Source organism: Lathamus discolor, chromosome Z (assembly GCF_037157495.1).
Source record: "Lathamus discolor isolate bLatDis1 chromosome Z, bLatDis1.hap1, whole genome shotgun sequence".
In the NCBI taxonomy this organism is placed as follows: domain Eukaryota; kingdom Metazoa; phylum Chordata; class Aves; order Psittaciformes; family Psittacidae; genus Lathamus; species Lathamus discolor.
In genome coordinates, this window is record NC_088909.1 from 1,124,323 (window position 1) to 1,151,082 (window position 26,760).

General features: G+C 44.5%; 2 protein-coding genes and 1 non-coding gene across 4 annotated transcripts in view; all 3 read right to left on the reverse strand.

Moving 5' to 3' along the window:
• PHLPP2 (PH domain and leucine rich repeat protein phosphatase 2) overlaps positions 1–1,882 on the reverse strand; it is a 34,572-nt gene extending 32,690 nt beyond the window's left edge. The window contains exons 1-2 of the mRNA XM_065662046.1: positions 1,733–1,882; positions 1,171–1,415 (exon numbers count right to left, since the gene is read on the reverse strand). Coding sequence (XP_065518118.1) covers positions 1,171–1,415; positions 1,733–1,882 — 395 coding nt within the window. The remainder of the gene's footprint in view (positions 1–1,170; positions 1,416–1,732) is intronic.
• Positions 1,883–6,127: 4,245 nt separating this feature from the next.
• Positions 6,128–26,760, reverse strand: part of AP1G1 (adaptor related protein complex 1 subunit gamma 1) — a 49,913-nt gene continuing 29,280 nt past the window's right edge. For both annotated transcript variants that reach the window (XM_065664049.1, XM_065664050.1), the window contains exons 7-23: positions 25,349–25,444; positions 24,769–24,849; positions 24,419–24,517; positions 23,953–24,008; positions 23,222–23,335; positions 18,073–18,213; positions 17,353–17,407; positions 16,392–16,514; positions 15,983–16,072; positions 15,389–15,516; positions 14,669–14,773; positions 12,380–12,521; positions 11,787–11,913; positions 11,247–11,342; positions 10,840–11,000; positions 9,699–9,797; positions 6,128–7,313 (exon numbers count right to left, since the gene is read on the reverse strand). In XM_065664049.1, the coding sequence (XP_065520121.1) occupies positions 7,212–7,313; positions 9,699–9,797; positions 10,840–11,000; positions 11,247–11,342; positions 11,787–11,913; positions 12,380–12,521; positions 14,669–14,773; positions 15,389–15,516; positions 15,983–16,072; positions 16,392–16,514; positions 17,353–17,407; positions 18,073–18,213; positions 23,222–23,335; positions 23,953–24,008; positions 24,419–24,517; positions 24,769–24,849; positions 25,349–25,444 (1,815 nt within the window). In that variant the 3' untranslated portion in view covers positions 6,128–7,211. The remainder of the gene's footprint in view (positions 7,314–9,698; positions 9,798–10,839; positions 11,001–11,246; positions 11,343–11,786; positions 11,914–12,379; positions 12,522–14,668; positions 14,774–15,388; positions 15,517–15,982; positions 16,073–16,391; positions 16,515–17,352; positions 17,408–18,072; positions 18,214–23,221; positions 23,336–23,952; positions 24,009–24,418; positions 24,518–24,768; positions 24,850–25,348; positions 25,445–26,760) is intronic.
• On the reverse strand, positions 20,367–20,452 carry LOC136006115 (small nucleolar RNA SNORD71). Its single transcript, XR_010608977.1, has one exon. It is a non-coding gene; the product is annotated as a small nucleolar RNA SNORD71 (small nucleolar RNA).

Below are 26,760 nucleotides of genomic sequence, written 5' to 3' on the forward strand. Positions count from 1 at the left end.
ACATACCTCTCTGAATGCACCTACAAGCTTTGTCTACTCCCATGAGCTGCAGTAAAGGGTCTGCTCTTCTTTCTGAATGCTGGACAAATCTGCTCCCTGCTAGGCTCCAAAACAAGCCAATTCCTTTATAAATTCTTCAAGCAACAAATGGAGATTTTCAGCTGCCTCAATGGCTGTGTTCAGGTGTCTATCTATCCCTACAAACTATAAGTCTAGATTGACTGTATGTATCTATAGATAGAGCTAGAAGAAGCACTTCTAACTGAACTATCCCTGGTTACACAAACCAGACTGGGCAGGGCAGGTGGGTCTCAATATGCTTTGCCAGCAGCCAGTTTTAACCCCATCCTATTCTCCACATTCCTCACCATGAGCTCTCCCGTTCCCTGCCTCATCCAACACATTCCACATTTTTAAAATCTGGACATGTGCAACTTAAGAATATTGTTTCAAAAACCAGCCACCAGTCCTTTTCAGCCTCCAAGAACGGAGGCTACAGCAGATTTTTCTTCCCTGAGGAGTGGCAACTTAATCACTGGATCTTAAGTCCAGAAGAATGAATGCAAAGTCTAAATCTTAACAAACCTAATGGGATGTTGTAAACCTAGAGGAGTCCATAATACACCCACACAGCATAAAGTTCATAAACCCTGAGCTATTTTCAGCCTAAATCAACTGCAGGCATAAAATACATAACCTCATGCTTAAGCCTTCTTTATGCAACCCTTACAACACCACCTTTCTGTATACCTTTAATTATTTACCTGGCAACTCTTCTTAGCAAGAAAATTACCAAGACATAAATATTACATAAGTGTGAAAGCACCTCACACGTTTCACTTACTCAAAATAACTGCTTACAGCCTCTTCAATAGCTTAATTTTTCTGGATGCTAAAACGTCCATAACACAGACTATAGCAAAGGAGTATATGAACAGAAGCCTCTACCTGCAGGAGGACATGTTTCTGGTTGTAACCACAACCAGACCCTCCCAGCTAACACACCTATGGCCTAACCAGATGCGCGGAACGCACACCACCGCATCAGTGTTATGAACAGCATTACTCAAGGCTGCATCCAAGTGCTCCTTATAGAGGCACACCGTGAACAGAGCCTGTCAGAGTAAACCTGACGTTTCCCCAGCAAGTTCATCCCGCCTCAGCCCTCACCTGACAAGGTCTCCATGAAGTTGCAGAAAGAGGTTTTTCCCCCCTTCCCCATCGCATATCTCAGACGCTGGGGTCTCCACCGTGCAGAGGACCAGGCGCAAGTCTGACGAAGCCGCAGCTGCGGAATCTCCGCCATAAACATAAACGCAGCCCCGTCCGACATCCTTCTTCAGCCAGTCCCTCTCACGGGAGCCAAACCGGCTCCTGTTCAGGCAGCTCCTGCTCCCGTTGCGCTTCACGTTTCTCTGCAAGACAGCGGAACCGGAGCGTCAGCGGCTGCCTCCGAGCCGGCACCCGGCGGCCGCGGTGACCGGGCCCGGCCCCTCCGCAAGCGCAGCGGGGCCTGCAGCACCGGCGGCACCGCGAGCCGGAGGCAGCGCCGCGGGCACCGGGCAAGCACCGGGCCGGGCCGCAGGCACGGGAGACCCCGGCCCGCCCGGCCGCTCCGCCAAGGGCGAGGGGGCAGCGCCCGACCGCGGCGCAGAGCCCCCGGAGCGGCCCCGCCGTGCCACTCGTCCCCGCTCGGCCGCGCTGCGCAGGCCGCGGTCCCCCCGCTCTTCACCTTCAGCACTCGGATGCCCCCGCGGGGCCCGGCCCTGCTCCCCCGCGAGCCGCCCTGCGCCCCCGCCGCCGCCGCCGCCTCGTCCTCCTCGGGCTCCGGCGCCTCCCTGGGCCCCGGCGCCAGCCCCGACCCCGGCCCAGCCTCCCCCATCGCCGGCCGGACCGCGAGACCCCGGGCAGCGGCGCCGGCGCCTCCGCCCCGCCCCGCGTGGGCCCCGCCCCGGAAGCGGCCGCGCTTCCGCCCGCCCCGGCCGTCGGGGCGCAGGCCCGCTGCGAACGGGAGCGGGCCCGGGAGCGGCTGAGCCGGGCTCCGGTGAGCGCCGCGCTTACCTGCGAGCGCTCGGCGCCGTCACACGGCGTCCTCCCGGCGCTGTGCAGGCCCTCCGGTGGCTCAGGCTGCCCAGCTGCTGTCAGTAGCGATGTGCAGCTTACCGGGCCTCAGCCAGTGCTGCCGGGCAGCCGGGACACGATCGAGCACATCGAAGGCAGCACAGCAAAAGCCTCTTGCTCTCCCCGTAATCATCAGTGGTTCCAAACTCCAGCACCTTGCAGCCTGTCAGACACCGCATGCTGGCTGCGCCAGCTCCTGGTCTCCCCTCAGCATCAGAATCCAAACTTGCTTTCCAATTACTCCTGCACCAAACGCTTTCAGTTCCATTTCATGTTTCCTTTAAACAGCTACAGCCTTTCCCCGGGTCGGTCTGAACGTTCTGCTGCGCAGCGTTGTGAACCGCTCCCGCCAGCACTGCGCAGGAGGGACAAGGAGCAGCTCCCGCAGCGGAACCGTGTCTGACAGTGACTGGCCTCGCTGCCAGCCAGCTGCCACTTCCTGATGCCATTTCTGAATTCTCTTTTCTGTTTAGAAACAAGGAACTGGCAGACAGGCTGTCTTAGCAGCAAGGATAAAAGTGCTCCCTGGCAATCTGTGCTCATGCGTGCCATTAAAACAAGTCAGTCACAGGAAAGGCCACCTAGTTTTAACACTTCCAGATGGCACACACAAGCTGAGACAGCTTTAAACATAAATCAAGTTTCCATTGGGTTTTCCTTAGGGAAAGGACTGACTACAGCTGAAGCTTTGCAGTTCTGTAACCACCTTACCTCGAGTATTTCCATAAAGGAAATTCAATAGGCAATACAGAGGAGATGGTAGCTGGCAGAGAGAAGTGTGGTTATGTGTCAGAAAAGAGATTAAATGTTACCTAATACAACGTGACTGTGACTAGAAAACACAAGGAGGAACCGTTCAGCAGGCACGTGTGCTCCTCTGACAGAGTGAGGTTACAACAGGCCTGTCCCAGGGCCATGTGGCGTGTAGAACAGGGCTTTTTAATGAGCACAGGAATCCAAGGGCAGGCTGCAAGCACTAGGGAAACCATTCCTCAAGCTTGGATCTCATCATGCCCTTCTAGCACCTGACAAGTATTGCTGCTAGTGATGGACCAGCTCTTCTTCTGGGGGGTAGCTACCTTCACATTAGCTGCTGAAGTGTTCTGTGGTTGTTTACTCATTTTGCTCTCCAAAATCTCCTGGAAAGTTTTTCAGATTCTGTCATTATTTCACATCATCTGTCATGGCCAAACACTAAGAATCAATAACTCCTATCCCACTGCACTTGCAAAAAGCAACAAGGCACAATTTTAAATCATTGAATATTGACTCATTTTATTAGTCACTTCATTATTTGTTCAACCAAAAGACAATACACACAGCAGAAGTCTAATGCATCCCATGGAAATGTTTACATCTGTTATGCTCCTCACTCACCTAAGACTCAGCATTTATTTAGTTTTTTCACATCTCAAAAATAGGTCTGCAGAAGTTGGAATGCCACCGGGCTCCCTGCTCGAAGGGCATGGCTTCACCTGGAATTTGGTCGGGTTTGCTGGGGGTTGTTTTTTGCTTGCCTTTTTCTTTTTTCTTTTTTTTTTTTCCACTACAGTGTCCAAGAGGAGGGATGGGGCTTGATGTACGATACAAATTACAACATCAGGAAAGAAAAGGGAATATACAGAAGAGTGAAAGTTCCAAGGGAAGCAGCCCAGCAGCCCCCTCCCTCACGGCCCCCAAACAGAAAACAAACACAGAAAGCGCACCAGCAGATCTAAAGAAAAGAACAAAAAAAGAAGCCATCTTTGCTGCTCTGTCTTGCAGCTAGTCCCAGCCTCAGGGAAGGCACAAAGTCACATTTCCCAGCTGCTTCAGCATCTTCTGCATTACAAACCCAAGGTACTGTATAGGTGGCAGTCCCTTCACTGCTATTGCTTCAAAAGGTTGTCCAAGGTCATATTTTGCCCCATCAAAACTTGTACAAAGTTGAACCTTACGACCTTCCAGTGTCTCCTCCCCCTTCAAGCCCGTTATGGCTACTGTTCTCTCATTTTTTTACTCAGAATACATTCATTTGAAAAAAACCCTACCCAGACATTCAGTTTCTTCCAGCTCCAACATCTCAAAGCAGGTATGAATAAGATTAGCCATGAAGTCTGTATCTTGTTCCCTTTACATTCACCTTATGCTGAAGCAAGCAAAATGTTCACTAGACCTGTAAGAACTGCTGCACTGAACTTGTGGGAAAGAGACTCACCCTATCTATCCTCAGAGAGCCCCAGATATGGACACACAAGTACTCCCCAGTGACAAAACAAACCAGCAGAACAGAGCTTGAGCTGCACTTAGGGGTCAAGGAGCAAACAGTGGTATCTGGTACTGCAGACAGGACATGTGAAACCCACCTGCCCGCTTAACATTAGCACCTCTCCCGAGCTGGGAAAGGAAAGGGCTTGGAGAAACGTTCTGCTGCTACAAAGGAGTACTTCATAGCCAAGGGATGGCTTCAAGCAAAATGCATTTCAGGTACGTGAACTGCCTCCTCCATCTCCACTCAGAAATACCTGGGACAGCACCCATTTCCCTGAACACAAACACTGTGTGTCGGGGCCGAAGGAGCCAAGAACATAGCAGGAATTTACTCTACGCGCCAGAGACCAACAATGAGCCCTAGCTGTTCTAGGGCATGGAAAACAAGAACAAGAGGGACAAGGTAAGCTGTTCCCAACCATGCTGTGACAAACAGGCCATTTGTTGACAGAAGAATGGTGAGAGACCATTTACTTCCTTCTCCCCATCTAATCTGCATCAGTACTCTTCCTCAGCAAAACCAATGGAGATGGTGGTGTGCCAGCTTTCAGTACAAGGGACCATGTACAATTCTGTGAGGAGAATGGGAGAGCTTATGGGCAGCTCAGGAACTAAGGTAAAGACTTTCCATTAGCTTTGTACCAGGGATACTCTCAGATCTCACTGGAGTCAGGATTTAACATGCTCAGCCTCCAATGCTATGGAGTTTGAGCTGGTGGGGTGAAAAGACACAACTGCAGTGAAAGCAACAACAGAAAATGCTAAGCACCTACAAATGGACTTCACTTCAGCAATTTTCCGCAAGACTGACTGCTCCATGATGCTTCTAGCTGAAGCACAGTATCTATCTCACCACTGATAGACAAGGCATGACCCTACCACAGCCCACAATTACTTTTACAGAAATCATACATCATTCTTCTAGATTTTATAACCCCGTGCTGATGCCAGTTCCAGTAGAACAGTAAAGCTCTTTGCTAATCCAAACGCCCAAACGTGTTTAATCAGTAAGGCAGCAAAAAATCGTGCTCCAAGAAAAGGTAAACTTACTCCACTACACAGACCAGCACCTAAGTCAGTGACAATCAGTCCTATTGATATTACTTAATGCAGCTAAAACCAGACTAAGCAACCTTTAGTGCCCTCCTGCTCCCAGTTCAAAGGCAGAACAGGTCTTAACTTTTCAAAGTACACTGTGCACCACTCCTGCAGCAGTTCTGGCAAGGTTTGGAGCTTAGTGTTAGCACTTTTGCAGACACAAAAAGCTGTATCTGAGCATGCCATCAGAGCACTGAATGAACCCTATCTGAAAAGCCCTGGAACAGAAATAAAGCAGATGTACCATCCATTTCTTTACAGAAAGCACTGGGTTGAGAAGGTAGAGTTCCTTCAGCTTGCCAGCACACCCACAGATGAAGATGTAAGATACATCCTCCCCTCTTCCTCCCTGAAGAGGGCTCAACATCTGAATAGTTTTGTCACAATGTGCTTTATGTCCTATACATTACCTCCATGGGAACTCGCAGAGCTTTACTACCTCAGCAACAGTTCACCCCAGGAAGCGTAACTGAACTCAGCTTTCTGTAAGCTTAGAAAAGCAGTGGACCTCACATCTTTTGATCCAAATACTCAAACTGGCTTCCATTCAAAAAAACAGTTTAGTGACTTTCAGTCTGAACCTGAACTAGCACATTTCTCTGAAAGGGGAGCAAGGAGCAAACTACAGGGATCAATTCAGTAACAAAATGGGAAAAGGTCTCTTTAAACTGCATGGTCTTTATTTCAGTGCCAATATTACAGATACAACACAAATATCCCAGTCAGAAGTAACTCAAATGGAATCCAAGGGGTCTACAACAGGCTCTGGAAATTAAACTGGGGAGAAGGTCTGGAATAACTGGGAAGAGCAACTTTGCAGCACAGTCTTTGATGAGTCTCCCAGCAGGAACAGAGCCCTTGCTCAAAGACTGATCTACAAAACCGAGTATGTCTCTTCTACCCATAAACCACAACTAATGGGTTAAAAAGGCTTTGAAACCGTCTGTGGTAGAAAACCAGCTGCTCCTTGGATCTCTACATCTCAGACATCACCATGGTTTTTGGGGACACTTGCTGTGAATCTGCATGGCAGTAGCCATTGATGTAAAGAAGAAAATTCAGGTGTAAGGTCTTCATTTCCTGCACTGTTCCAGGTCTGTGGATGAACTCCGAAGGCCTAACTTGCTCTTGGTATGTATCATGTAACTAAGAGGTGGGTGTATACAGTAATGCACTGAATAGGCCATAAGCAGTCTCCAGCCCCTTCAGACATAGGGAATACAAAAAGAAAGAGTCAGGGCAGCCTGACATTCCCCAAGTGCCCAAAATCTGAGCCCCAGATGAAAGTGCCTGAAGGAATCCAACTAGTAATGAAGGACAATACGCCTTGCCCACCCCAGAGGAAAGAGACAGCAGAAAGAAAGGGCAGCTGTTCACTTGCTGCAGAGAGAAGAAAGTTTCCCTGCTAGAAATTCCAGACTTCTCTTCCAACCAGGCTGTGTTTCTTTGCAGGGGGCAGAGATGGGGAAGGAGAGAAGGGAATGTTGCTTCTGGCTGTGAATGCATGTGTGAGGGAGTGCACAGTAGCCTCCACAAGCCGCCAGCCTCATCAGCGGAGGAGAGATTAGTCTTAACAGATATGCTTCAAAGTCAGCAATCACTTCAGGAAAATTCCTCCTCATCAGCAGGTCTCATCTGTTCCCCATGCCCATGGTGCAGTTTGGGGGATTGCCAAGGATCACAACCTTCTTCCCAGAGTTCTTTTGATTGGGTGGGGTGAGAATACGAATGGTGCCAGAGCCTCACTGCCAAGACTGAGGGGGGAAGTTGTTGACTTCTGCTAGATCCTGCATCGCTGAGCCCTTGTGATTATACGTCAACTTGATCCGCATACGTAGTTGTTGCTACAAGAGAAAAGGAAAAATCCAAAGCAAACACAAAACAAATTCAGGTCTTCACTAAAGGTCAGTGAATCCCCCACACCCAGCTCCCCTCCCTCACCCCATGAATATAAAACACAGACCCTTCCTCACCACAAGAGCTTGCTGGAAGAATGTGCAGGGTAAGCTATGACACTGCGGATTAGTGCTTACTCTGACAGAACACTGATCGGTCTCTATAGCTGTCAAGATCAGGTACAAACTCTCATAAAAGCTACAGCACAGCTCCTATCCACATCTCTCTATGCACTGGCCCTGTTCTCTCAAGCACTGAAGTCCTTAAATACAAAAATAGACGCCTTAAAATCACAGTTAACAATGGAAAAAATCAGGCAGCATACCCAAACTTTGCTGCCCTGCACTGGGGCATGCAGGGCGAGGTGTCAATTCCCATACTAGCTGTTCATTCAAAACAGTTATCTGGGAACTTCAAGTATTGCTCTGTAGCACTGTGAAGGAAATAGCCTAAGAAAGACTGGAAACAGTCTCTAGGAATATTTCCGCTGATGGAATAGCTCAGAAGTTGCTTTATATTGTCATTTGGCTGTCATTCAGACACTAGGTGGCCCTTAATAATAGCTAAAGCACAGCATACTCCCGCCAAGCTCCCTGTTCTCCTCACTCTCAAAAAACCTGTTTCCCAAGTTTTGCTTTAAGCAACAAAGTTGACTGTTTCTGGCCTTTTTCCCCATACCTACAGGGAAATACAAAAAAGGGACAGTAGAGGTAGCAAAGGACGACAATGACTGCTCCAAGCAGCCTCAAGATAAAGAAGCTATCTATGCCTTAGCATAGGTCAGTATGATGAGGGGCAGCTTTTGCTATGTTTAGTATTGTTTTGTCAAACTGGCCAGTTTTGATCCAGCATAATGACAGTCCATGTCCAGGTGAACAGACTTATTTGTTTTTACAATACTGACAGCTCCCTCCGAAGTAGCAAGGCAACATTCCAAAGTTGCCTCAGAGTATTCCAGGTAAATACACCATCTCATGGAGAAGGCTCTTGCAAAGCTGTACTTTCAGGCAGTAGCAATCGAAAGGACAGTAGGAGAATCATGTGTGCCTGAAGTGGAAGAGTTAGCAAAGAGTGGGGAAGAAAAGAGGATAGAAAATACTACTTTGCACCTCTGTATTCTGAAGTGTTCGTAAAAGTTCTGGTGTTCCAACAAGAGAGTACCCCATATCTGGGTATCTGTGGTTGTTTTACCTTGTGGGTCTCACCCGAACTGGATACACCATGACTTCTGCCACCCTACAGGAAAACTCCTAAACCCTCCCAAGTTCACAAAAAAACTTTGAAAGTGATCTTTGAAAGGTGCTCCACAGCACCACAGAGAAATTCTTAAGAGATGTATAAAAGACAAAGAGAATAGTCTTGTGCCTTTAGACAAAGGGGAGCACCCGACACAGAGATAAGGGGAGACGCATGGAAACCACAAAAATTATGCACTAGAAGACAGCCATTTCAGTAAAATCTTAGCCTGAGATTTGAGAATTTTTCTGATTTCCACATCAGCCTAGCAGCAACACTTATCATCTACAACAGTATCTTACTGCTAACCTGTGAAAAACTTATGTTTTAATTTCTTAAAGATACTGAAAATCTTAAGGGTCTCCCACAACCCAAGAAAGAAGTGATACCAATTTTATTTTTCTTTCTGCTTATTATGTGAATACTTGCAAAGCCTCTTAAGGAGGACATGTGGTCCACCCCCACCCTCCCCTCAAGTCTGTTGTATCCCAGTCTTGAAGCTTGTCTATGAAGTCTGTAAACCAAACAGAATTATGATTAAATCACACCTAAATATTCTTTCCATCTGCTGTTTAAAAACACACTAATAAAATTAAGAATAAGTAATACCACTGGAGAGAGAGAATATTTTGTTAAAATTATGTATCAAGCTATTTTTGTAGAACAAACATTTCAAGTAATGCCACTGCAGACAGCAAGAATGAATATTCAATGCCAAGAATGTATTTCAATGCAAGATACTTGCCTTTCAGAGATCACTTTTACAACTCATACAAACACCAGGTTGAGCTCCTCTAGAAAGGCCATCTAAAAACTTGTTTAACAACCATTCCAATGCAAAAGACATTCATGAATTCAAGACGCTAGGAAAGCTGTGAACCTGTTTTAGCAGTATAACCCAATAGACAGCAAAACCTGTGCCCAGCACCTCGTCTTTTTCGTTAACATTTTCCTAATCCTAGCCAAAATGACTGCCATTAAAACACATCATTCACTATCACAGCTCTTCACCTCTCAGAGATGCATCCCTGACTGACTGCCACTAAAGGCACAATTCCAAGACAGTATCTTTAATTACTGTTCTTGGTATCACTCACCTTTTGTGGATTCAGAACTTTAATGACCTGTGTGATGGTCCCCGAGTTAAATGCAGGGATGACACTGCTGCTGGGAGACAGGAGCTGCAGCTGGAATGTCTGAAAGAAAGGGTAAAGAGAAAACAATTTCATGCTTAATCAAGAACATAAACTGATTTGTCTGCAGACTGAAAGCAAGGAAAATTAAAGAGTTCAGTTCCCAGCTCTGAATAACCAGTTCTTCTAATTCCCTATCTGTAAACAACAAAACCTTCATTGGCCCACCTGCTTTCTACATAACTAAGATACAGATGGCAAAAAGAATAGGGGGTGAGGGCTTACTGCAGCGTATCAAAATCAGCAATGATGCATTGTTTCCAGTGTCACACACTGGAACAGACAAGACTGCTCAGCACACCTGCAACTCCAGGAGTCCCATTCTTTCCTTAATTCCTTCTATCTCTATTTTAATGGCATCCATTCATCTGGCCCCAGTTTCATTTAGGTATGAAACCAACCCAAATCAAAGCATTACTAACTCTTAGAAGTGAATCCCCCAGAAGTGAATGCCTTTTCCCAAACTTGAAGAACATTCTAATCACACCCTGCTTAAATGGTTTGCTCTACTATGAACTAGTCAATCAATATCTGTGTCCCATACATTGTGCTGCAGCTAAGCACAAGGGGAGACAATTCACTGCTTAAAAGGAGGACCATCACTGATCAACCATGCAGAGACTCATTTAAACTTTCATAAGCATTTAAGGGCTTCAAAGGATTTTTTCCAAGTATTCTGAGCTTCAAAGATCATGGTATATTTCTTAGAAACTAAGAATAAAGAGAAAGAGATTAGTGCCTTCACTTTTATTTTGACCTAACATTTCTCTGAATGTGGTTTAGCAACTTTCCTAGAAAGTGGTGATTTTAAAACAACATTTTGTCCAAGCAAAAGTAGTCCAATATGATAGGAATCTCTGTTTTACTGCATATATAATATTTACTTTCAGACTAGAAAGACATGACCAAATTGAGCACTAAGAGAACCTATTAACAGCTTCTATTCTTGTTACCTTGTAAATTTCTGTCTACATGAAAGCACTGATCAGGAAGTATCTGCAGCTGGCCCTCAGCCTATCCCTGTAGTTACCCCAAGTGGCTCTACCTTTGGTACTGCAGCTTGGAAAACAAAATCTGTCATATCCAGTTCTGTGCTGTTGGAGGCCTGTATCGTGATTACGGTGACACTAGGGTTGGTGTTTGACCTCTCAAAGGTGAAGTCAATCTTCAGCCCATTCTTGTTGTATGCAGTAATTGAGGGGATTCCTGTAGAAAACAAAACAGCATGGAATCCATCAATCTCCAGAATCTGGAGATAATTCCCAACATTGTAGAATGCACTTACTTTACCCCAGACATGAACTCTTCTGAAGATTAAATGCACCCCCTTCTCCCACTCCAATGTCTCTTCCACACTTCACTTCCAAATCCCCCCATTTTTTTACCACCCCTTCTTTATTATTCTAGCTGGCTGCTGTGGCACCTTAGGCTCAGGATTTACATGCCCCTAACCTGCAGAAATATCATTGAAGAGAGGCTGTGACGGAAGCCCATCAAGCAGGAATGGAGGCTGTGCTATCTGGGGTGCAGGGGCAGACACTGGAGAACCTACGAGAAACATTGAAGGATTATTACTTAGCTGTCATGAAATGAAAAGTAATCACTTCTTCTCTGAAGATTGACTACTACATATCATATTCCTTTACATGAAGCTCTACAAATCATCTGTGCTGACATCTTTACCTTCTCTGCTTTCACTAACAAGGATTGGCTCCTCTTGAGCTAAAAGGCATTCAGATGGAATTCACTCCTCACATCTCTCAAATGCTTCCTGGAAAGGCTCACAGCATTCCCGAGCTAGAGTATGAAAATGCTCAAGTCTCACTGGCTAATCATGCTGTGACTTCATTCCCCAACTCCCACCTGTATTCTACTATGGACCTTGGTAAAAGTAAGCGTGAAGTCTAGCACTTGCTAGAAAACGAAGAACAAGCCAGCTCATCCCACCCTAGGATTGAGAACAGAGATTTTTGAGAGGTACAGGCTGCTCACCTGTCAGGTTGAGGTCTCCCAGGAGGTCAAGGAGCTCCCCACCAGCAGAAGCTGGCTTGCTTGTAGGTGCAGTGGGGATTACAGGTGTTATATCGCTTCCCCCCAACAAGTCCAATAAATCATTTGCCTAATGGAAGAGTGGATGTAATTGTTACATATTCAACTTCCTTCTGCTTTCCCTTGCAAATAAATGTAATGGATTCTACTTGCTCTCAGATTGAAGACCAAAAGATCTGCTGCTGGCCAGTTAGAGAGGTTCTAGTTTGTCTATAGTCCCATGCCCCGTAAGAGATCTAGCTCCCATGCTCTTGGGACCATGGAGATAGTGAGGGACTGAGTCTGTACACACCGAGACAGGTTGGGAGATCTATGTCTTTACCTCACCCTGCTCTTGCCCTCCCCACAGCAATCTCCTTCACACACCTGTTCTTGACACTAGAGACATTAGAGTTGAGATGATGCAGCCATCACCAGGCCAGCACAGCAAAGTGGCCGAGAGGGGGAGGGAGACTGTCTCAGCTTTCTGTTGGCAGTGGCTAGTACAGTGTGTTCTGACAGGCAGTGGAAACTTATCCGAGATGAGTTTCCATTACCTGGCTTGCAGGCTGCAATCCAGAGGGTGGAGGTTTGGTTTCCAGTACCGCTGGCTCTGTCTCTCCATTGGTCTGTACAATCTCAGTAGGGCCATTTGTGGTGACTTTCTCCATTACTGGCATTCTCTCAAGCAGGGCTGGCCTGAAAGAAGCTGACATAGTTACACTGTGCCATCTTCCTGGATCCCAATCCAAATACTCAGTCATTCAGGAAATCATAACCACAGGGCAACCTGCCTTCTAGCAGGGGAACTGTAGAACTCTGTGACAGCTTGAGGTGGTCAGAAGTAATCATGGCATTCTGTGCCAGTGCAAATTCATTAGACGACAGCTGAAAAACAAACCAACCCTCCTGCGTCCTGTTTTCCCCTTGTACTTGACACACTTTCCACTGTGGTGTTAGGATAACAAATCCAAGAGAAAGATTAAATAATTGAGCAATGGTGGACTAATTGCAGGCATGGGATACAACTGCTCTGTTCCGTACACAGCTGAGTCAGAGTCAGCTTATTTGACTTCTCTTTGTAGAAGGGTTAACCACTTAGAACAGGTGACAAAGTTGGACAAGAAAATCACCATGCTCTCATTTAGCCAAATTAAGTTCCCAACAAGATTAAGTTCCGCTCTAGAGAGTACCTTCCTGAAATGATACAGAGACTGAAGAGGAGGCATGAGATCCAGAATCCTGACATCAAACCAAAAACTAAGGAAACCTGTATTGATAGAACTAGTCTATATAACACAAGAAAGGCCATCACCCTTGCAGATCAAGCTGCAAAGTGCTGCATGTAATAGGGGTAAGCCACAGTCTTGTGGGCTGAAAAGAGGAATTCCAGTGCCAATAAACCCAACAGTGGGCCACATTTTTTACCATGGGCAAAGTCTTAATAAGCAGAAACTATTAAACACTGACCTTTATACTGTAATGAACATCAGAATATACTGAGGGAAAATACAGGTGTTCACTTGTAAATTAAATCAAGTTACACAGTTTTCTGAGGTGCACCACACCCCAAAACTATGAATAGGATACACTACATGTGATCAAAAGCCAGCTGATCACTAGACACTGCTGTCTGCAATAGCCAACTCAGATCAAAAGCGTTCATACTAGATTTTTCTCAGCTCATTCATATGGCTTTACATGAAGCCCTAAGCATCAGCTCACATGCCTATGCTCATAAACATCACATTTCCAAGAACAATTCTGAGTTGCTGCACGGATTCCATGGGAGGAGAGAAAAGTGGAAATTACAAGAATTCTGTGTTCTACACGCAGTGACTAGGATAGTACCTATGGAATAAAGGGACTGTGAAGAGTCTTTGAAACAAGACTTGGAGCCACCAACAAATACAGGCAGTATTAAGTCAAGTGGCATCCCATTTTCTCTCTGTCCTTTCATCTAGACTCTAAAATGAATGCTCCTCTGTCCAACGGAATCTTATGGGAAGCTTTTTAGAGTGGATGTAGTTAATTCCCAGAAGATCTCCTCCAATCTTACAATCCTTACTGAACAGAAGAATCTGTGGTGCTCCTACATACTGACAATTAAGTACTGCACATAGCAGATTAATGACTATTCTGCAAAGAATTATAGCTTTAGTTATTGAAATACAAAGGGTTCTAACTTTCTCATAAAGAAAGATCACTTGAGAAAAGCAGTGATGAATGGGGCACCTCTCAATGATAAGGTGTAAGGAGATTAAATTGCTCACAAATTTTAAAACAGAGATGCTGAGTGGTGTGGTGAAATAGTATGCCTTTGCATGCAGAATCTGAGATTTTAGGCAGATATTACAAGATACTGTAAATTTAAGATTTCAAAAGATTTCTGAAAAACTGAAATATACTAACAGTTGGAAGAATTACCTCAAGTTCAGAGCATAGTTTAGGAGGACAGGTCAATGGATCTCTGCATGTTTATTCAAAAGACATTTTAAAACCTAACAACTGTGGCAATGCTAGCATGGTAAAAGGTACTTGCAGACACTTATTCAGCTAGCAAATTTAAGATTCAACACTTAGAAGTACAAATTAGTCATGTTCAAGCTCAAAGCAGAGCAATGTTTCCGCAGAGAAGGTCTCTGCCAAAAGTCGTAAGTTATAATCTCCCAAGATATGTTAAGTTCTTAAAACATTCACTAACTCTGTTCACTAATCCATCTATAGAGGGATTCCGGTTCCTCTATAAACCTACTAAAATCACCAAAGCTCTCAAACCACAAAGTGTGGTACATAGGAGATCAAAGTAGATTATAATGATCCTTTTCAAACTCATCAGCACTTACCTCATGTGATCATATTTCTTGAAAAGTGCGTTATATTCCACTGCCCTCTGCTGTAGCTCCACATCGATGCTGCTGCCGTAAATGGAAACTATCTTCTTAATGCGACTGTGTGGGGCAAGGGGGAAACAAGAAGAACACACCACACCATCGAGTTAGCAGAAATAAACAAGGGATTAATGTGTCATTCACAAGACATCCTCTGCTTAACAGGTGTACTGCCTAAGCACTTTAAAACAGTAATGTCTGCTGTTTTCCTGGGGTATCTACGCAACACCCATTTTTGAACTGTTCCTTCACAACAGCATCAGCAGGTGATTAATCTACTACTATCACAAGGTATAGCATCAGAAAGCTCAACTACCCACACCAACAAACCATCAGTAGGAAACAAGGCCATTTTCCTTCCATCACCCAAAAAAGGAACTGGAAAGGACAGTCCACTGAAAGGAAGGACTTTTCTTCCCCACAAATAGGTTATCAAGCAACAGCAACAGGGATTCTTAAGTCCCTACATATTATAGGACATCCACAGAGAAAACAGTATATATCAGTGGAAGTCTTCCACCCTGCAAGCAAAGAGGCCTGTAAAACCCAACAAATAGTAAGATGATTCTTGTAAACCACGGAAGCAAAGCATATTTAAGGGGTACTTCCACTGAAGACAACTGATGCCAGCATACTTGCAACACAGCCCTGTGCAGTACATCAATGAGAACTCACTTGACAGTGCAGGTGAACCTTGTGGAAAGCTTCATGATGGCAGTGAGAGCATAGCCCCGTGTAACAGATGCAGACATATTAGATATCAGGACACTTTCTAAAATATCAAGAACTTCATCCTCTGTTACCTGAAAAGGTACAGAAAGGTTAGGCTGAGGGAGAGAGAAGCCTTGCAGCAAGCCCTGCAGAGCATACTGTAAAAACCTGTCTCTTAACAGCCATGTTGTGCATCCTCTGCAACTTCGTGAGCCTGCAGCAGTGTACAAGACGCATCTATGTGGAGATCTTAGGAGGTAAGTTTTAAAATACAGTTCCTGTTACACGCACTGAACAGCAGGTTTATCACCAAAATACTCAGCTAAGACCCTACAGCTCCCCTGCAAGCTAGGCCAGCACTGAGAGCACACTGCTCTGCCAGTTGTAGCTGCACTTCATGCTGTGAGTGTTTAGGCAGCCCACTCCTGTGGCATGGGAAGGAGATTCCTCCCACGGTCCATCACCATCATGGACACCAGTGCTAAGTAACTGCTGCAAGCATTCCCCTCACATGGCCAGCAGCAAGCAGCTCCAGCCCCAGCCAGGTACAAGCCATACCTGTATTGGTTCCTCCTCTTCACACTGACCAGACACCAGAAGATCTCCATACTCTCCTATGCACCAAGAGGCCACTTGCACCAGCGGTTGCTGTTTGAAGAAATAAAAACAGATAAATGGATACCTGTATGACAGATTAAGCTACCCCATTTCCCAGAGCAAGCTTAGCCCACCTTCCAGTCAAGGACGTTCTCAGCACAAGAATCGGGAATATATAATTTGATCAAGAATTTCGTAAGAGAATTAGATCAAACAAAAAGAATACACATGAACTTAAGAGAAAAGACATGCCTACCCTGCAGTGTGTCCCTTGGAGCTACAGAGTGTGATGTTGACTTATCTTGCGATGCTCAGTAAACATGCTTATTGCAGTACAAGGAAACTGAAGCTGTTCAAGTTTGGGTATTACCTGGGAGTAATCACCAAGGATGGCTTTGTAGAGTCTCTGCACAGTGTAGGCATGCATCTCCACACTATTAGTTATTAGCTGAATCAGATTGGGAACAGCATCATCACGAACATAACTTCCTGCCTGCAAGAACAGATGCTGTTAGGTTTCACTATCCAACTTCTCAGTAACCCCCAGCATCTCCTGATAACCTTCACAAAGTCACCTGATGCATGGAAATAAAAATCAACCTACTCATCCCCAAGCACTTTATGGTTAATTTTGAGTAGGCTCAGCTCAGATGGATAGATCTACAGAACAACACATTTTTCCAGTGAACTCAACTATAACCAGAGAAATCCATACTACAGATACCCTGAAATTGTCAGGAGGGCAGACTGGGGACATAAAAACCCTGTGCTACAGAAGAAACAAAAAGCAGCACAGAAAACTCCTCTGTTAAATGGAAGGCTTTAAGTTTAAGACACCCTAGGGGCAGAATGCAGCTTATTCAACCACCTGCTCAAATTAAGACTCTGCCAAACAAGCACAGGATCTTGAATCTTGCCTGCATCTCACTCTTTGGTTAGAGGACAGGAATAATTCCGATATATTGCTTCACCCCTTTCTCTCTGCAAGTTACTTAAGGCTGTGTTCACTTTCCCTGAAAGCACTGTATACTGGAACCACAGACAGCACAAGAGCTATCCTGATTCAGAAGCTACTGCAGTAGAAAAACTGGTACACCCTGTATTCTTGTGTGGTTTTGAAATCATGCATTTCTTCTATAAAAACAGTCATATTTACCAAGTTTACATGTTTCTGACTTGCTGCCCTGAGTCACTACCATCTACGCATACTTCCACTGTGTGGCAGCATCTATTATCTGCCAGCCTTTATAGTCATCTCCAACTTGATGGTAACTTACTACAGAAATAAAATTTGGTAAGTAGTCACACACAGGAGAGGCAGCTTCACTTACCGTTGTTAAGACTCTCATAATTGTGTCTATGTGCCAGCGTTTGGAAGGAGCGTATCTGACAAGATTAAGAAAGCAAGTTAGAGCAGTAACTGCTAGCTTTCAACATGAGCAAGAAAGCCATCCTCATCAGAACCTCCCCAATTCAGTTATTTCCTGGCCCACTCTTTCCTGAGGGGGAAATATCCAAAACACACACACACACACACACAAAAAAAAAAAACCCTCACAAAACAAAACACATGTCACATTCTTTGACTTTTTTGTGTTAATGCCAGCATCAGAAAGATGCATGAATATACAAGGCTGTATAATATAGCACAGCCATACCTTACACACGTAGTACTTCAAAGTCAGGCTGCTGGTTACAATGGCTCAACAGTAATGGCTCAACTCATCTCAGTTGTACAACTAACTAGAGAAGCTGTGTACGTGGACAGGGGCAAGGCCAGGATGACAGCACAACATGTATTCCAATGTGTAGCAGCAGCCAGTACACTAGACTGGTTTAGTGATACAAGAGCTACCCATATGCACCACACTAGTGGGTCCTGTTCCTCAGAGTAAGTTAAAACTCACAGACCACACTACCACACATAGATCAGCAAACAGATGTGATCAACATATTCTCTCCTGGGGGATAAGGAAGGGAAGAAGCAACACAAAAAGCTCAGAATACTGAGAATGTACAAAAAAATAATAGCAAGCAAATTGATCTCATACTTTTCAGCTGCAAGAAATATTCCAGATGCACAATCTGCCTTGAACTCTGGTTCACAGGAATCTAGGAAATACAGCAACTCCTTCATCATTCCACGGACATTATTCCCATTAACAAGAGCAAAACTGAGTTCCATTGCACGTCTAGGGCAAGAGACAGAAAACAAATAAAGTGTCTTCACCCAGTGAAGTAAACAAAACCATCACCATCAAAAACACCAAAACACAGGTCCAGCTACTCAAATGCACTTACCTTTTCATTAGGAGAGAAATACTTATTAATAATGTGAGAACAGCCTTCCACATTAAATGTACCAGTGTCTTCCTGTTCATGGGCAGACAAGAAATACTACCCCCAAAAAAAACTAAGAGAAAGTGGAGCTGTGTGGTGCTCTAAAAATACCTATCCACGCGTCCTAAGGGCTAGAAAAACCTTTCAGCCACCAGAATCCACCAGCTTTAAGGTCTAACTTCCCAAGCATCTGTAATTGAATGGTGGTCCCTTCTGACACACAACTTCAGTAAGTAATCCATGTTACAACACAGTTTCTCCAACTTCAGGGATCCAGAAGAGTCAATCTCCATACAGTAGAGATTCAAATAGAGTAGAGACTTAAAATGTTAACAAATAGGCTCTGCTGCATTCTGTCAGATAGACTACATAAGACTTCTAGAACCCAAAATTACCCTGGTGCTCTTCTGAGAACCCACCCTCAACTTGACACGACAACTAGACAGAGTACTGGTGCTTTTCTACTCCTTGTACTCATCACAACTCCAGAGACTAATCCTCAGCCCTTCTACTTGAAGCTTCTGCAGCTGATTCCAGCACAACTCTTCCATTCTTCTGACTTTTCTGAATTAAGCCTACTATCTTCAAATGTGATTTGATTTCTGTACAATGTTGGCAACGAGTTATATTAAAATGGATGAAAATAGCTTCACTAAAAAACCCTGATTGTTCTTTAAAAATTGAGCATTTGGTATAACCCAGAACGCAAACCTCCAAGTTGTGTCCTCTTCATACTATTAGGAACTTTATCCTCTGCCTGCCACTGAGACACCCTACCAGAAGGCCAGAAAGATCCTCACAGCACATCAAAAACTTCCTCCCCCTTTTCAGTTATCTTTTGAAATCTCCTGGATAGTTGCTGAACTATTTTGTTTGTAGTGCTTGTTTTCAACAAGTTACATCCAAAATTATGCCAAAAGGCCTGAAGTCTGTTTTGTAATACATACTTTCTCCAAACAGGTCAGACTTCAATGTGTGTTTGACTCCAGCAATTCTCCTTAAAGTCACAATGTTGAGATGTGTGAGTTCCGCTGTCATCCTTTCCCAGATTTACTGGCAACAACCCCAGGATCAGTCCCACTGATTCCTTCTTGCTCCAGTGCCAAGCTTCCCAACTTACCACACATCAACATTCATCTTTTCTGATGGCTTAGTATTCTCCCAAAGTTCATGAAACACCAACAACTTAAACCAGGCATGTTACCCAATCCAATAGCATTGGGCACAAGCTATTTGTTCTCAAGAACCTAGAAACACTGGACAGTACAGCTTCTCAATATCTCCCTTATTATTACTGCAGTCACAGAACGGTTTGGGTTGGAAGGGTAAAGCTCATAGTTCCACCACTCGCCTCCCACAGGCAAGGTCAAGTTCCACTAGCCCAGGCTGCTCAAAGCCCCATCTGTCAATGCATTATTTTCGTTTTTACCTAACTGATATTCAGGGACCTAGAAAACACAGAAGTGTTCAGAATTAGGGTGGAAATACTTAACTAAATTATTACCTTTTATCATCTGGATCTGTGCCTGCTTGAAGACCTATACCATTATCAGAATTGTTTTCATCCCTCCAATTCGTTCCCAGCTCCTTACACCTAGCCCTACTGGGTAACAATTCTTCCATGGCTTAACTTTTCAGTCACATTACAGCAGATATATCAATACTGCAGATGCACAGAGGTACACTGCAAACTTAATACCACGCATTTATCTCAATACATGTAGCTTACCTTCAGTCATATAACATGGCTCATTCATGTCACAAAGTTTCTAATAATGGAGTTCAACCATAGTAAGCAGACAAGAAGACTTGAACTAAATGGCAAAGCTATTCTGATTTATACCACATGGACCAAAGATGCACTACAGTGGTTAAAAGATGATGGGAACAGAGAATGCTTCAGATAAACCAAAGCAGATATTACCTCTTTTCCTCAAGTCACAGCAGCTGAAACCTGGTATCTGGGGTCTCTGACATCCAGTCAATATATCGCTTAAATGAAGATATTGCATTGTCAGCAGCATGAGTGTCAGGATGGCAGCAAATGCTCTACTGATGGATCACTCAAATGCTTCATCCTTCAACAGCACTTACGACATGAAGCTGTGTCATTTGGAGCACACCGATGCTTTCCTACCAGGCACCAACAAAATGCTTTTGTTGCCTTCTACCAAAAACCTAGATGGGGCTTTGCTGTTCCACAGCCTTGCCTCATGCTGGCTCTGGCACTGAACAGCAACAGCATCCTGAGTTGCTCAGCATGTAAGATACAAGATTGTGTTTGTGTTTTGATTGCAACCGTAAAAACAGATTACACGACACCCATTACACAGAAGGTAAAACCAAGTTTTCAGAAGTGAGACAGATCCAATTTCTTTCCTATTCTGAATATATTAGACTGAGCAGTGCTGTTAACAATATAGATCTGAATAAAAAATAGGCATAATTGTTGAAAAATCATGGCAGTCAGGTGAAGTTCCCGACAACTGGAAAAAGGGAAATATAACCCCCATTTTCAAGAAGGGGAAATTAGATGACCCAGGGAATTACAGACCAGTCAGTCTCAGCTCTGTGCCTGGCAAAACCTTGGAGCACATTCTCCTGGAAGGCATACTAAGGTACATGAAAAATAACAAGGTGCTTGGTGACAGCCAGCATGGCTTCACTAAGGGGAAATCCTGCCTGACCAATTTGGTGGCCTTCTATGATGGGGCTACAGAATTGATGGACAGGGGTAGAGCAGTTGATGTCATCTACCTGGACTTGTGCAAAGCGTTCGACACTGTCCCACAGAGCATCCTTCTCTCTAAATTGGAGAGACATCAATTTGATAGGTGGAGCACTTGGTGGATAAAGAACTGGCTGGATGGCCGCACACAAAGAGTTGTGGTCAATGGCTCGATGTCCGGCTGGAGACCAGTAATGAGTGGTGTCCTTCAGGGATCGGTGTTGGGACCAGTCTTGTTTAACATCTTTGTCGCTGACATGGACAGTGGGATTGAGTGCGCCCTCAGCAAGTTTGCCGATGACACCAAGCTGTGTGGTCCGGTTGATACGCTGGAGGGAAGGGATGCCATCCGGAGGGACCTCAACACGCTTGTGAGGTGGGCTGATGCCAACCTTATGAAGTTCAACCATGACAAGTGCAAGGTCCTACACCTGGGTCGGAGCAATCCCAGGCACAGCTACAGACTGGGCAGAGAAGAGATTCAGAGCAGCCCTGCAGAGAAGGACTTGGGGGTGTTGATCGATGAGAAAATGAACATGAGCCGGCTGCAGTGTGCGCTCGCAGCCCAGAAACCAACCGTATCCTGGGCTGCATCCAAAGGAGTGTGACCAGCAGGTTGAAGGAGGTGATCCTGCCCCTCTACTCTGCTCTTGTGAGACCTCACCTGGAGCATTGTGTGCAGTTCTGGTGTCCTCAACGTGAAAAGGACACGGAACTGTTGGAACAAGTCCAGAGGAGGCCACGAGGATGATCAGGGGCTGGAGCACCTCCCGTATGAAGACAGGCTGAGGAAGCTGGGGCTGTTCAGCCTGGAGAAGAGAAGGCTGCGTGGGGACCTCATAGCAGCCTTCCAGTACCTGAAGGGGGCCTATAGGGATGCTGGGGAGGGACTCTTCATTAGGGACTGCAGTGACAGGACAAGGGGTAATGAGTTAAACAGGGGAAGTTTAGACTGGATATAAGGAGGAAGTTCTTTACTGTTAGGGTGGTGAGGCACTGGAATGGGTTGCCCAGGGAGGTTGTGAATGCTCCATCCCTGGCGGTGTTCAAGGCCAGGTTGGACAGAGCCTTGGGTGACATGGTTTAGTGTGAGGTGTCCCTGCCCATGGCAGGGGGGTTGGAACTAGATGATGGTAAGCTCCTTTCCAACCCTAACTATTCTATGATTCTATTCTGTGATTCTATATCTGAATGGAATTTTGGCCTGCCGCAGACAGATTCCACACGCTGCAACAGGGATGTAACTGTCCCCATGACTGACATGTCATATACTGCACTGATCTCACACCATTTATTACAGAAAGGATAACTACGAGGAAGAGAGTTCTGATACAAAGAACAAGCAACTAACAGCTGAAAAGCTCAATTTAGATGAGCAGCATTCAATATGGGTTGGGAAAAAGTGAGATCGAAACACTCGAGTATCTACGAGCATCTGACAGAAACAGGAGAAAGTTACTATTACGAGTAAAAGGAACATAGCTGGACTAATGAGAAAAAGACAAAGAGGTTTAAACTGAGTAGCAGAAAAAAAAGTCTTCTAGTTTGAAGTGAGGCTGCAAGCTCTTTCACTGCCCAGAGCAGCAGCAACATACCACTATTTAAGTGAGAAGTGAACATCAACAACGCATAACAGGACATGGTTTGTAAGCAAATTATTTGAACTATCAAGTCTGAATTCTACCACTGTCTAATCAAATTTCATCTAGAATACATTATTTGGATGGCTTAGCACTGCTTCAAGACAACATGGCACTATCTGTTTGCCTGGGAAGAGCAGCAATATGGAGCATGTCAGAGTAGCTTTGATTAGGGTCACACTTCATGGAGGCTTTCCATCTTCTGAGCACACAATCTCATCTCCACTGAGATTCCATTTTGGAAAAATTTAGGCAAACAGAAAGGTGTGGGGGTTTTTTGTCCAACCTTAGATGTCCGAAATGTAAAAGCAGCCTCCCAAAGAGGGTGCCTGCGCATCCTCATTACCTCCCTTGAAGTATGAGCCATACGGTGCATTAATACCAGTCTCGCTCACAGTTCCCCAAGATTATTGTAATTTTCTCTCCCCTAAGTCCTGTTCACTTTCCATACACTGTCAACTTGAGAGTCGATGTCACTGATATTTCAATTACCTTTTAATGGAGACATCCAGATCCTTCAGGCAGTCAACAATCGTGCTTCTATGCCGCTGTACTGCATTATGATCTGTCTGCACAGTTTTCAACAATGATGTCAAAGCTACATATCTGAGATAAAGACATAGAGGAATAAGTAGTCTGATAGTAAGAATTTCTATGCACAGACACTCACACCCCCAGAACTTAGTCCTGCTTTGCAACAGAGCAGGGTTCTTGTACTCAGTAACAAAACCTTCCAGGGGACTGCCTGGCCTATCTTCAAAGGTGAGTAACCACCTAAACTGTGAGGAGCACAACGACGCATTGATGCTGGACAAGCACCCATCCCAGCTGCTGGGCTTATGTCAGTTGTTCTGTCTTCACTAAGATTTTGAAAAATCAAGGCAATTAAAGATTAGACCTCTGCAGATCATACACTCAAACTAGCATGAATTGCAACTCCCATGGCTGGAGTCTTCTACCTATAACAGGATTTGCAATCAAAATACCTACAGATGGCATATCATACACCCAGACTAATCAACTTGAAGGCAGGTGCACAGTGAAGATTTGCACAGGTAATATAATGCGCCAAGAGAGAAGAAAGCTAGACAGTCATACTAACCCCAACAACAGTACTTCCAGAAGAGGTCTACTGCAAAGCTCTACTGCAGCATCATCTTTACATAATTGCTTCTCATGCATTTTAAACTGGGTGTTGCCAAAACACACCTCATGCAACTTACCTAATGTTTTTGTCGTTGTTTAATAAGAAACGGCCCAGGATGTTAATGGCTAACACCTACAGAGAGAATGAGGGCAGGTTAATGACCAAAAAAAGCTTCTGGTCATCTCCACTTTCAAGATGATCTTAAAGGCAATGTGTCCACGTTACTTCTAAGGTTCTTGGCCAAAAACGTAACAAAGGACTCTAGAGGCTGTCTCAGCAAAAGAAAACCTAAGACAAACACAGCACAGGCTCTCCCTTGCTCTCAAGGGAGCACAGTCTGCAGAAGTTTTGCTATCTTTTGTTATTAAAAAACTTTAAAAAAAAAAAACAAAAAACAAATACCACTTTCTGAAGTGGCTGCAGTCTTATCTAGAGCCAACTGCAGAACTATGTCTGGGTGAAACAACTTTGCTTCATGTCCTCTACACAAATTACTCTCATACAACCTGGGGAGGGACAGGGGCATAGCAAGGGCAACTTACCCGCAGCCCACTCTCAGATTTTATGTCCATAATCGTCAGCACAGTTTCATAGAGAATGGCATTTCCCACATTTTTACTTGTTTCTGTATTAGTGGCAACCTGGAGAAAAGAAACAAAATCAGTGACTCCAACGCATCCAAAGCAGATCCCCTGTGTGCTGTTTGGCAAAGCATGTGGTAAAGCTAACCAATTGCTAGCAAACAAGAATCACATCTAGTAACATGTGTCTCTTACAGAAAAATTCAACCCAGCACAGCAAGCTGCTGTATCCTCACCAGTGCTGCTGAATCCAAAGTACTAAGAAACCAAAAGAGAAAGTTCAAACTGCTCATCGACCTTTCAGACCTCACCTGTGCAAGAATATCATTCATTGCTTCACTAGAATCATCATCATTTCGTCCCAAAATTCTTAGTAACCGCAGGATTCGTACCTGTTTGACAAAATAAAGCAAAGCAAAGCTCACTGGATGGCAGTGTTTTACCTTGGGACCATGAAACACCCAGTACATTTCCTGAGGAGTGGGAAAGAGGCAAAACAGGCTGCTGATTTCCATTCGTAAGCAAATGCTTATCCTTAAAAAGACCTTTACCAACAAGAACAGGCTTATGCTATGCTCATTTTCTTCCCAGCATCCAGAACTGTTAAAGAGTACCCCTGCTACCCACTATGGCACACAGTTGCACGATCAACACATGTTGCTGCTTCCCCCTTGTCACAACTTCGCATAATATAATAAGGCACTACAAGTGCTGCTCAAACCAAAGCAGGTGCCTTTCACTAAGGTAAAAGAAGAGCATCTGCACAATCAGCTCTAACAAAGACACAAAAATCTTAAAATCAACACAGCTGCCCTGAGGTACTCACCTCATCACATCTAAGACTCAAAACACTAGCGTGCTAGAATTAAATCAATTTTTATCAGTTCTTACCTGCAAAAAGGGGTCGCTGATCCCAGACACATCATGCTCTGGTGAATATCCAGACATGATAAGGTTCTTCAGAATACGAACTAACTGGGGAACAAGCTGTGAAGAAGAGAGTTGTCCTATTAGGGTGTAGCTCCTTCCCTCACCCCAGCTTTTAAGCACCGGTCCAAGAACAAATCTTGTATTTGAGATCAAGTCAGTCTATGGATTTCTCCACAAAGTTCAACCTGCACACCTAAAACTGATATTACACGAATATCTACAGCTCAGCTAGGGCACAATGAGAAACAATTAAGCTGGGTCCTGACCACCATGTTGCATCTTTAAAGAGCTAAATCTACCAGAGCTTGGCAGTTGAGACATGAAAGGAAATACCAACTTGAATTCCCCTCTGCATAAAAAGCGGATGTGCTGGGACTATAATAATGGTATAACTCCAGGACTCTGCCTCAGGGCTTTATATTAGCTCCTGACTTAATTCTTTGCATGCATCTCCATGGAAGCATTAGGCACAGCCAAGTGTCTTGATCTTTCCAAGTACTGTACTGTTATGACTACATTATTAACAACTCCTTCAAGTTTGACACTCCATTCAACTTAGCTTCTAGAAAGAAAAGCTTTGTGATCTGCTCCCTCTCTAAGAGCTTCCAAACAGGACAGAGAATGGACTTCCCTCCAGCCTTCCCCCAGAGCTCTACTGTCAGACCGTGCAAATAGTTCCAGGGTCTGTTCTCTTCATCACAAACTTCTTGGCAAAAGCAGCAACACTAAAATGACCAAGCTTTTTGCCTCACTGTTGTTAGAAGGGTTCTGCATAGCAACAGAGAAACTGATGGCAGTACTGCTAGTATGCCAGATTTAGGAGCACAAAATCATATCAGCTTACACTGTTCATATTTCAAGGTTTCTTTCCAACTGTGCAAGCTAAAAAATACTTTCAAAAGCAGCTCAGATTACTCAGATGTTGATGTCTATGGTCTCCCAGTAGACATCTATCTACCCATGGGAGTAAGTTATCTTTCAAGACTTGTACATAGCCTTGAAGAAATGCTACTTATTTCCGAATGTTTGGTTCAATTCCCTTCATCTTAGATGCATCTAGCATTTCTCCATAGCATGTCACACATGCCAAGCAACTAATCAGTTTAGGGCAGAACATAGCAAATAAGCCAATCATTAAAGCAGACAAGCTGTAACAAATTTACTATTTATCTCCAAAAACCATCATAGCAGCTATGAGTAACAAAACAGTCTTAGGCATGAAGTGGAAGCTAATTTTCAACATATCCAATGGAAAATCTTTAGGGTGAAGGTCAGAAACTGGACCCATTTTCATTAAGCTGTAAGAGAAAAACCACTCCTGGTGGATGACATAGAGATGTAGATCTTTATAAGCTTTACTCTTTTCATAGGAA